The sequence below is a fragment of the Lolium rigidum genome, chromosome 7 (assembly GCF_022539505.1).
Source record: "Lolium rigidum isolate FL_2022 chromosome 7, APGP_CSIRO_Lrig_0.1, whole genome shotgun sequence".
In the NCBI taxonomy this organism is placed as follows: Eukaryota; Viridiplantae; Streptophyta; class Magnoliopsida; order Poales; family Poaceae; genus Lolium; species Lolium rigidum.
In genome coordinates this window covers 202,614,188-202,625,878 of record NC_061514.1, presented here as the reverse complement: position 1 = coordinate 202,625,878, position 11,691 = coordinate 202,614,188, and the positions used below count along the sequence as shown (strand labels likewise).

General features: G+C 43.9%; 1 protein-coding gene across 1 annotated transcript; it reads right to left on the bottom strand.

The window, feature by feature from the left end:
- Positions 1-2,818: 2,818 nt before the first annotated feature.
- Positions 2,819-9,794, bottom strand: LOC124672457. Its single transcript, XM_047208680.1, has 8 exons — positions 9,692-9,794; positions 9,390-9,589; positions 8,218-8,328; positions 6,058-8,138; positions 4,854-4,926; positions 4,536-4,723; positions 4,217-4,337; positions 2,819-3,120 (listed from the first exon to the last, which is right to left on the bottom strand). Exons 1-6 carry the CDS (start codon positions 9,792-9,794, stop codon positions 4,574-4,576), a joined length of 2,718 nt encoding a protein of 905 aa, XP_047064636.1. The 3' UTR covers positions 2,819-3,120; positions 4,217-4,337; positions 4,536-4,573.
- Between the last annotated feature and the right edge of the window lie 1,897 nt (positions 9,795-11,691).

The following is an 11,691-nucleotide window of genomic DNA, read 5'->3' as shown; positions in this document are numbered from 1 at the left end:
ATAAATAAGTGAAACGTTCCAAGCTTGTGTTCTCTAATAAAATCGATGGCCATGTCAGTATTATGGTGAACAAATAAAACAATGTGCATAAACCTTTTTTTTTTGCGACGTACACCAATCTAGCCAGGCATCAACCTTCTCGCCATCAACTAGTAATCCCTCCGTGGCTCCGTCCCATCAAAAGTGTCACAACTTTGTCAAAATTTAGATGGATACATCTATCCATCTAAATTTTATCTATCCATCTAAATTTTGACAAACTTGAGACACTTATGGTGGAACCAAAGAGTAGAAAAATGAAATTACTACTTCATGCTAGTATTGGACGCTTTTTGAAAAGTAACTCAAATTTCAACTGAATGTGTGCTATTTTATGATCCTGAAAATTTCCAAGAAAAATACAACCGAAAAATGCAAAAGCTCCATGTTAAGGGGGTACAGCCTGTTAGGACTCTACGTAATATACATTAAGAAACTTCGAAACTTCAGCGCCCTTGTATGAATGCCCATAACAATGCAGTTATGCCAAATTACGAAGAGACGAATTATGAATTCAACCAAAAGAAAGCTAAATGAAGCCTAGGAAATAGCATAGTTAACATGTTCAGAAAAAATTGATAACTCCAAGAGAATAACATTAGCAAGAAATACTCCATTTTAGTCCGAACTTCAGTTGTCACACATATAGTAGTACTACCAAAATACTAATACTCCGAGCTGCATTTCCATATGATCTAAATTCTACACAATTCCTATACGAATCCTATATATGAATCAAAGAAGCCGTTAAGCTTTGGGATGGAGATCGTGCTACTATCTCTTTTTCGATGAATAAACCACACGTGTATTCCAAGGCACACATGTATTCCAAGACCAAATTTGACTAAGAAAAAGAGCAACAAAATTTCATTGTATTGGGGAGGGGCGTTTCTCGTCCCGAGCTCATCTGAGCTTGTTTTGTGGACCGTCCAGATTGTCTGGGGATGTGTGCCTTAGGGGCAGGTGATGTTAGGAACAGCGGCAAGGAACAGTGATGTACGCGTATTGTACGAAGCAATACGCTTCATGGACGTTAGGGTATCTCCAACGGGGCGACGCATTTCGGACGCCCAAAAGTGGTCGCGAGCGTCCGTTTCCGTCGTCCCGCGGACATATTTTGTCCGCGCGTCCGTTTGCGTCTGGGTGTGCTCCCACCGGGCGATCCATTTTTAGATTTGCAACGTATTTAAAAATATAAAAAGTAGTACATTTAAATGCATAAAAACTATACAATGTAGATCTAGAAACCTAGACTACTTGCTTTCGGACGAGCCGGCCCCGTCGTTGCGTCGCTCCATCGCCTGTTTCTCCGCCGCCTCCCGTGTGGCTGCTATGGCTTGGTGCGCCGCCGCGTCCTCTTGCAAGCACTGCTCCAGCCTCGCGTTCGCGGCGTCGTCCTTGAGCGTCTCGAAGGACTCGACTATTGTTCTCTGCTTCGCCGCCCTCTCCTCCGGGGTAGGCGCATCAGGGTCATCGGAAGACCATGATATGTCAGAGTCGGACTCCTCTGCGGCTGCGGCGGCCGCCAGCCTACGTTGTTCCATCTCGGCGTCGAACGCCACATGGGCTGCCCGCTCCTCCTCTGCTTCCTTCTCCACGTCAGCCAGGTACTTGGCGTCCCTGACCGGGTCGAGGAGGTCGCCCGTGCTGTCGTCGGAGTCGAACTCCTCGTCGGAGCTCGAGGCCGGGGGAGGTGGAGTGAGAGGTGTAGGTGTAGGTGGAGGCGCGACAGCCTGGCCGCGGCCGGCGTTGCTCATGGTGGCTGCGGCGGAGTCTGAGCGGTAGCGGCGCTACGATGGAGGTTGTGCGGCGGCTAGGGTTTAGTGGGGAGATGAGATGAGATGCTACCGCCCCTGTTTATATAAAGGCAGGGCGAGGGCCACGGCACGCGTGGCATCGGCATTACTTCGTGCGCAGAGGTATGCGACGGCCGCGCGCCACGCGAGGCATCGCTATTTACGCGTCCGCAGACTACCGAAGCGACGCCTCGGCGCCAGTACTAGTGGAGAAGACGCATCGACGCTGGGTCACTGCCAGGCGGGCCAGACAAAACGTCCGCCAGACGCGAGCGAACACTTTCCGCGTCCGCAGAGACGTATCATTTGGGTCAGGTTTGCGTCTCCGCGGAAGGCCCGGTCACTTTGCATCGCCCCGCTGAAGATGGTGCCAGACACATTTTCGGTCACAGCGGACGAAAACGATCGCACCGCTGGAGATGCCGTTAGCTTGTCGCGTGACCGATGGCACAACTGGTCAACTTTTCCTGTGCCGATGGCAGCCGAATCAGTTGCTTGGAGAAGCTCGGATCTGGGGTTAGGGTCGGTCCTGAAGCTCGATGGAGCTGATGAATCGCGCCGCGCGGGGAGTGTGGAAGACGGCTTCAAACCTTCTGACAAGAGAGAGAAAAAAAAACACAGTTTTCCTGCCTCACCCTCACGTACATCATGGTGGAACTCGTCTGCACGCCGCGCGCTAGGTCAGCTCTCGGCTGATTTTCTGCTAATCAAAGAGGCTCTGGTAGTTTTTCCAAGGGCGAAAATGTCTCGGTTAGCATTGGCATGGCACCGAAGAAATCCTTGTACCTCTTGTTGTATTGACACGTTCTTTTGATACCAATACAAACATTAATGGTGAAGGCTTGACATCTATTCACCACATTGTAAAAAAAAACCACCTTCAAGCACATGAGCATCGGAAGATGCACTCGTACTCAGAGTAAAGCAACAAGTACGCAAAACACAAGTACGCAAAACGGACTACAACGTCAAAAGCTCCGTTTGGGAAAACATCAGATCTGAAACATCAAAGATATTTTCACAGCTTCCGACGTGTTTCACCGCGGGCAATATATTAGCAAGCCCTATACATTGCTCAGTGAAGCATATAGCACAAGAAATGTTCTGTTTCATAGTATTATAAAGGCATATACACTGCTTAGTTACACCATGTACACTAGTAACTATCACCACACTTTCCCACTGAAGCTGCACCGCGCTCCCAATTCTCTCTAGTTCCCCAAGCTCCACGGAGAAAGTGACGTCCAAATCAAAACGTATTCGGTTACATGAAGATGTCATCAGGCTTGAACAGAACAATCAAACGAGATACAAACATCAGCGAAGATGACTGGGAATTTATAAGTTGGGAAAAACTATTTCACACACAACCAAGATTTTATTCAAACCATGATCAAGACATGGCATAAAAGGGATAGGAAGCCACACGTCGGTTTAGTGGCAAAGCTTAAGCTTGATCCTAGAAGGGGCCAAATTAGTATACGGCATATAAGAGGAGCGCAGTTCAAAGTTTTGTATCACCTATGGACTGAAATAGTGATATTTATGCACTGGTATTACAAACATTTTGTTTTGGCTGCTGGCTGATGAGCGCACTGTGACAAGCTGTAATACTCACAATCAAACAGACCCACAAACAACGAAGATCCTAGGCAGCACTGTGGGCACCAAGATAACGCCTACACGAGAAGGATGCACCACTCGTACAATGATGTTGGAGCCAGCAAGTGAAGGCCTAAAGAAGCAAACATAGGTTTTCACCCAATCACCCTTGAGTTCACCTTTGAAACTCCAAGACAACTCCTTCAGGAAAGAGGCGTGAGGGTTATGCTTCCCAGATCCGACCAATTTAGACCAGACAGAGATTGTCGCCTCGCAAAAAAATTAACGCTAGACCCAGTCAATGAAGGCCATACCATTCAAACTAATTGGATTAATGACTACTTCAAATGTGAACAAATCGACCACCGGTTGTGATCTGGATTGGCGAGGAACCTTGCGAAAGCATTCCAGCGTCATGCTGTTGAGTGTGCCGGAACCAGCTAAACGCTCACAAGAAGCCACCGTGCCGCCCTCACAGCCGCGGTGCCCCAACAACCACCAACGGGGGTCAGTACCCCAGCTTCCATGCCTCATCGCCATCAGATAGGCCCCCACGACCACAAAACAGCACGAGACTGCACCTCCATTGTCCGCCACAGCATCCTCGGTTGGTGGGGGAGGAAGTTGGGAGGGAGGTGCCTTAGGTTAGGGAAGGGTTGAGGAGAGAGGCGGCTAGGGTTACTATTCTACTCAAGGCACAACTTTTAATAACAAGTTAAAGAAGCTTTCAAACCAAGGACCAGGATTTGCTATAGCATATTTTTGCTGACATGGTTTACCTGTCTGCATGTTTTACTCGCAGGCATCTAAAAGTTCATTGAACTTCGACTGGAAATCCAACCCTTCATCTTTGAGCTTTTCATAGTTCGAAACTGCAGGACCACCCAACTCCGAGAAAACCTGGGAGATATAAACATGTTTAGTCCGTGCACGAAACAGTAACAAGTGTGAATAACTATCACAATGACAGACATGTCTCCGAAAAGAACTGGGAGGAGCTACTGCCAAACAACCTACAATCAACAATTGAGAAAAAAATATCGTAATTGATAGAATAGAGGAGATAAATGGATGAGCTCCAAGGAGTGAAGGACTAACATGAGAATATGGCTAGAGAAGACATAATCTTGCCAGTGTCAGGAACCTGTTTTCTTCATCATATTCCTCCATTTGACCCTCAAGTCACATGGGAGGCGTGCACGGTGAAACACATCCCTACCGTATTCTAGTATTTGAACCCATGGAACTGGCCTGTTGTCTCGTGGGTTAAATTTCTCCATTGCTTCCTGGATCAAAAAATCAATAGTGTAACTATATAGGTTAAGGAGGACAAAATTATAGACATGAAATCAACAAGGGAGTTCCCTGCTTGGAAAATGGTGCAGCTAATGAAAATTACAATCGAAGTATGCTTACCCTCAAAGCTGCTACTTCTTCATCCGTCCAAGAGAGCTTCGAGCGCCTTCCAGTTGGTGCGACCATATCGGAACTGCAAAATAGATAGTCAGTTCTAGACATTAAGTTAGTGCTCAGTGTTCAGAACTAAGTGGATCATCCAATATGAAGTTGTTCTAGCTAATAAACTTGGTTCATGACATAGTGCGAGCACCTCATGCACTTAAGTACTCCCTCCATCCCAATATGTAAGGCGTGTAAGAAATTGTGCACAAAACTTAGCGCAGGCTCTTTTGCACCTTTTTGCCCCTGGCTTATGTGATTGCCAAATGAGGCTGGTACAGCTAGGCCATAATGACAGTGTAACTATCGGGATTGCATGCTCTTCTCGCCAGGGCCATCTCCAATTGATTAGGGATTGGAGCTGATTCCCTCCCACCAGCCTCTGTGTAGCTCCAGCGAGAGAGCGACGCCGCGGACCTCCGGCGAGAGATCAATGTCGTCATTGCTGGTGTAATCCATGAGCTCATCGTTGTTTTGTCGCGCGAGCCAGTCAGATGGCCCTTTCTCGCTCACCATAGAGATGAGATGTATGCATTTTTGAATGATGAGATGAGCCGACATGCTGTATAGGAGTAGATTGACAGGATGTGGGAATCAATCTGTTAGCATCTCTTTTGTTTAGGAAACCAACCATGTGCAGCTGGCAAAAAAACAGATTCCACGGACCTGAGATGGCGGTACACCGCTGCATGCATGGAGGGCAAAAAGGGAAGAAACAAGATAAAATTGCTTACACGCCTTACATTTTGGGGAAAATTAGGAGGGCTTACACGCCTTACATTTTGGGATGGAGGAAGTATAAGTTAACTCCAAGGTCCTGAACGTAACTTTTATTAGAAGTAATCACAGGTTTGAAAAAACTCCAAGTGAATTTGGAACCATCCATGAAAAATGAAGATTGCTTTCCCAAAAGATATTAGACAATTTTTCGTTCAAATCATCTAAAAACTGGACACACTATCCATGGTATGTGACTAATAATATGGAATAATGGAAACAGTTTGAGAACAATTGAACTTTTTACACCCCACCCCCCCGCCCCAACTCCGAAAAATAAAAACAAATTGAACTAACATTCATGGACTGTAGACATGCTTATTTATATATACATAGTATTAAGTACAAACAAAGAACAAGGAAGAAGCTCCATTCTCGCACTTACCAATGGTTGATTGGATATGCATATTTTCTTTTTCTTGATGGTGAAGGCATGTGTTGACCCTGCTGCACAGTAGCTTTTCCTGAATTACATGATACTGGTGTCTCCCTTTCTTGCAATCTTGCTTCGTGGTGTCTGCTGTTACGCAAAGGGAGTAATGACCGCTGGCCAGAGTCATTTGAAGATATAGCTTCTGTTTCACCATCACCTTGGTTACAATTTTTAAGACTATCCTCTTTGTCAGCCTTACGTTCCTGATTTGTAGCAGAAGGGCCACATTTTTCATGAGATGTAATTCTCATTCCGTCACATGAATTCTCGTTGCCAGATTCTTCACGAGTTTCTGTGATTTCCACTTCTTGCTCTTTCTGTGCATCAGAAGGAGCCTTTCCAGTGACTGCTTTTTCATGACAAGCATCAACTGTAGCATTTGTTTTCTGTTTCTTTCTGTGATGATCAGCCTTTTCATCTGAACAAGCAAGCCTATGCATATCAATTTTTGAAGATATAGCTTCTGTTTCACCATCACCTTGGTTACAATTTTTAAGACTATCATCTTTGTCAGCCTTACATACCTGATTTGTAGCAGAAGGGCCGCATTTTTCATGAGATGTAATTCTCATTCCGTCACATGAATTCTCGTTGCCAGATTCTTCACGAGTTTCTGTGATTTTCATTTCTTGCTCTTTCTGTGCAGCAAAAGGAGCCTTTCCAGTGACTGCTTTCTCATGACAAGCATCAACTGTAGCATTTGTTTTCTGTTTCTTTCTGTGCTGATCAGCCTTTTCATCTGAACAAGCAAGCCTATGCATATCAATTTGCTGGCTATTTTTCCGTTTCACCAAATTGCACCCATTCAAATGACCCTTGCTGGGGGAAACTCTTGGCAGAACTTCAGGCAGTTGTTCGTCGTGTTGATTGATCAATTGCTGTGAGCCAAGGAAAGCAGCAAGGTTCTTCCTAGCTTCACAATATGTTTTCTTTGCTTCTTTATATGCTTCAGTAGCTTTAGTATAGAAGCATACTGGGCAACAAAACTTGCCAGAGTCTACAAAAGTCACCGATGGACCAAAACAACTCTTGTGAGCGGCTAACAAGCAGCTGCTACATTTCAGCAACTGACCATATTTGCCGCATTTAATGCACAAATCTTTTTCTGAACAGCCCCTGGGCAAGCTATTTGTGCCTTGATCCTTGATACAGAATGACATTTCGTCGGCAGAACCACTTAAACTATCATCTGAGGAGTGGGCGTGTGATGTTTCCACCACAGTGTTTGCAAGAGTTTCCTTGTTTGATATTTGTTTTGCGCTTCTTCCATCCCCATCCCGAGGAGGGATTGGGGCAGGTATACTGCAACTGAGTTTCTGAACATCAGTGGTTCTCTTCGCATTATTCTGCTCGGATAAATAATTGCCCTCTGAGATTCTATTATGCAAGGTTACACTCCAGCTGCAAGGCCCTGAAGCACTGTGCGCACTCAGGCCCCCAATGGCCGCAATATTCTTTTCAAGACTGCCGCCATCTCTACATATAGATTGATTAACTTTGTCGGCACAACAGACTTTCAGGTGACAGTTACCATCATTCGGCTGTTCATATAACGCTGCATGTTCTTTACGTTTCCCTAACAGATGGTTGGTTTCTGATTTATCTCCTTGAATAGCATCATTGCAACTTACAGAAGGTAAAACGCTGCCATCGCGCGGAGCCAGTTTCTCATGAACTGAATCCTTTTCCACTCGCTGGATGCTTGTACCTTCATACTCAAGATCTTGGTTTGCTTTCTCACCACGGTCATTTTGTGGAGAACTTGGATGAGTTTTGCTGCTATCCACCCGTGGAATTATGGTGTCTGATATACATGGTTGCTGAAGATCAGAAGTTGGTTCACTTAATTCCTTCATGATATTTTCTTTGTATGTCTGATCGGCTAAATTTGCCAAGTCTTCTACCAGATGTATAGCATTATCTGTAGGCAATCGAGGCTCCTCCATATTTAAACGATCATGTGCGTTGTCACCATTCTGCTCCAATGGGGAAGGTAAGGCCATGCAAGCAATTTCTGGGTCCACTTCTCTGAGCTAAACATAAAACATACAGCATAATTTGTCACAGAAATCTTTTTCTATGTATGATTTTGAAATAAGCTGTTTAACATACCAACTCAAAACATGTTTCTGGTAATCTAGGCTTCTTGATGCATATAATGTTTTGGATATCTTGACTAAAATCTGGAAGCATATCCTTCCTGAAACTTCCCGAGGTTCCGACCTGAAATTGTAATACTAATGTAACAAAAATCTGAAATCATCTGGAAACTGGAAATGTCTGAGTGATAACCAGATTACAGCATATCTCAGTTTCTAATGCAACCAAAACTAAAAGTACATGAAGATTGTTTCATTATGCGATAAGTCAACTAATAGTTAATAACAAATAAAGCACTACACTCTGCACATAATTATTAACTCTACAATAGATGTGCATGGAGTGAGAACTGAACAGTGCCCGGTTGGCTAGAGTGTGTGCCTGTGAGCTCGCCTACCCGTATCCGAGGCGCAGCCTCCGCAGGTGCCACATTTCTACCAAAACAACATACAGCTAAGGGAGGGAACTTCCCCCTTTAACACATAATGCTTACTTCTTATGCAATGGATAACAAAAAAAAGCTGGGATCCCTGGCTTTCTGATAAATTAGAGCACTGAAACAAGTCAAGTCAAAATCGCAAACGGAAATAATATGTGGCATCACTAAGGAATATTTAAACATAAATATTTTAGATTGAATTATCTTACCCATGGTCGTTCTTGAATCAATAATAGATACTACTCCCTCCATCCCACAATATAAGCTGTTTTTGCAAGATAAAACGGGCGGAGGGGGTATAAGATTTATTTATATAAAATGGAATCTTTAACCTTTTTTTTTTGTTTTCCAAATCCCAATCTCTATCATGAAATATAAATGCTACTACCTCTGTTTCTAAACATAAGACGCCCCAAAATGTCTTATATTCAGGAACGGGGGGGAGTATAAACTTACTCCAATTCGTTCAAATTTCCTTTGTTTCAACCCCTCGTGATAGTGACATACTAGGTTTCTCCCAATGACCAACTATAGACTAGCACAATCGTAATTTTGTCACCGGCATATGTAACAAAAGGCTTACAGTGACTATCTCGTGTTCCTTAAAGCGCTCCCAAGATGATGGAATCAACTTATCCACAAGAGCCATTGTTACTCAATGAGGTCAATAAAATATTTTTCATCGGTGAATAAAATAATATTTAAGGAAAGGGATACGAACAACATCATAGGGGGCAGTCATTACCTTCCCAATGATCTGAAGCAGCAAGTCCTCGCAAGAGCGAGTGATGTCAACCCTAAGCACCCCCGCCGGCGCCCGCGACGCCGTGGGCCCATCCCCGGTGGAGGTGGCAGCAGAGAGCTCCTGCAGGCACCGGAAAGCCACCCGCTCCGACACGGACGCCGGGGCGCCGGCGAGGGACTCCGGCGTGGCGTCCAGCAGCGCTGCAAATCACCGGAAAAGGAGACACGAGGTGAGATCAACGAGGCGGCGGAGCGGACGGCGAGGAGGTGGAGTGGAGGACACAATTGGGTGTATCAGCGTACCCATAAGGGAGGAGAAGTCGAGGGCATCGTCGGCGGCGAGGGCGTCGGCGACCCAGTGGGCGGCGAAGCGGGAGGCGGTTTCGGAGGCGGAGGGCCGCGGCATTGCGAGCGGTGGAGAAGTTTTGAGGGAGCATAGTGCAAAAATGCTCGCGAAGGTTGGGCTGTCCAGCGCAAAGAATCACGCGGACACTTTCATTTCGAGTTTTCGACGGTGACACGCCGTAGGATTCACAAAGTGCATGACTAAACGACACCGTGAGATTTTAAGGCCTCTTCAGATCGAAGGGATTTCATAAGGATTTGAGAGGATTTTTTTGTAAGCATAAGACACATAGTACAACATAATTTTTGTAGTACATCGGTAGAGAAAACATAGTATTCTTTTCAAAAGGGTTGAGCCAATGAATTATGTCGGATTATGTCATATAAAAAGATGTGCAACAAAAGTTTACTTTCAATCTTTCGAATCCAAAATTATTTTATATTTTGCTAATTTGAGAAATTAAATATATTAACAAATTTAAAGTCAAGACAATTGACAGCCAAGAACCGATCTCCTCTTTTTTTTTATCTTGCAAATCAACAAGAACACTGGAGATAAAAGATTCTAATGTTACAAAACCACACCACCAACAACATTGCTTTACAACAGAGCAAATTTTGCACTTTGGAGTGGATGGGCTTTTCGGTATGAATCATAGTAGTGCCCAAGTTCAGCTTCACCCATGAAGTATTGGTATTTCTGACCTGTCCCACGTGGAGTGGATCATGCACTTAATGAGAGTAAAATGCATTACCAAGAAATGTTTCTTTTTTATAGAACTTGATGATACATAACAAAGAGGGCATATATACTTGCTTCGTGACACCTATTATGTCAACACTGGTTGGTTCCATTAATTCCAAGGTGCGTCAATCTTCAAGTTCTTAAGTTCCTCCAACTGCAAAGAGAAATGTATATTAATTGTCGGTTCCATTTCTAACAAAATAATCTCTTGCAGTACATGATCATCCTTTAACTGTAAACTTTGCTTGAAGTGGAAATGGTAATGTAACTATTTCCATCTAGCAGCACACATTTTATGTAATTATGTGAATGGGTACTTAACAAGTAAGGTCACTGAATATTCCCACAACAACGTTCAGGAAAATCACTACTAGTTCATGCTATAGCGGCACCACACAGCCCACAGTTATAACTGCCCTAATGTTAGTTATGTGGTTACAAAATACATACCTTGCTATTTCACGACTAATATCCAACTATGCATTATAAATTTGGAATTTCATGTAAATGGGCAAAGTAACATTGCATATTTTGTATTTTGCAAACATATAACACAGTTTACCTGTCTACTTGTTTCCTTTTGAGTCTCTAAGAGCTCATTATACTTCAATTGCAAATCCAGCTTCTCAGCTTTCAGCTTTTCATAGTCAGAAATAGAAGGACCACCCAATTTCTGCTGAACAAACCTGGGATACATCAGCATGTTTAGTCCTAGCATGAATATTGACCCAAAACCATTTATTTTTATGTCATTTATAGAAATTTAAGAGCTACTCAACCGAGCTTCCATTTCATGAATATCCAAAGATAATCATTAATCATTCGTTTGGCAGATGGGTCAAGAAAATAAGCATGCCAAAATTCAACTCACTCGACTGCAGATGATGGTTTGTCGTTCTCCTCATACAATGCAACAAGAACTGCAAGATGATAAGTAGTAGGCATAACTAGCCGGTCACATAAACGGAAATTTACCAAGATATACTTAACGAACATAGCACCAAACCTTTCGTTAGAGTATCGAGCACACCGCTGGATTCAAGATACTTCCTGAAGCCTTCTTTCTTGGCTTCCCTATCCTACAAAGGCCATAAACAGTACCATCCATAACCATCATTTGGGAAACTAATATGTTCTGTTATCCTTTGATAATGGGATCTTGCTCCTGTCGGAGGCGTTTGAAAAAAAAATTCATTTGGGAAGCAAATTGCAT

Excerpts from the sequence above, each read along its gene's own strand:
- LOC124672457 (XM_047208680.1), bottom strand. The coding sequence starts at position 9,794 with ATGCCGCGGCCCTCCGCCTCCGAAACCGCCTCCCGCTTCGCCGCCCAC. Across the intron at positions 4,927-6,057 it reads GCATATCCAATCAACCATTG|TTCCGATATGGTCGCACCAA; the intron begins GTAAGTGCGAGA and ends TCTATTTTGCAG. Across the intron at positions 4,724-4,853 it reads AAGAAGTAGCAGCTTTGAGG|GAAGCAATGGAGAAATTTAA; the intron begins GTAAGCATACTT and ends TTTTTGATCCAG.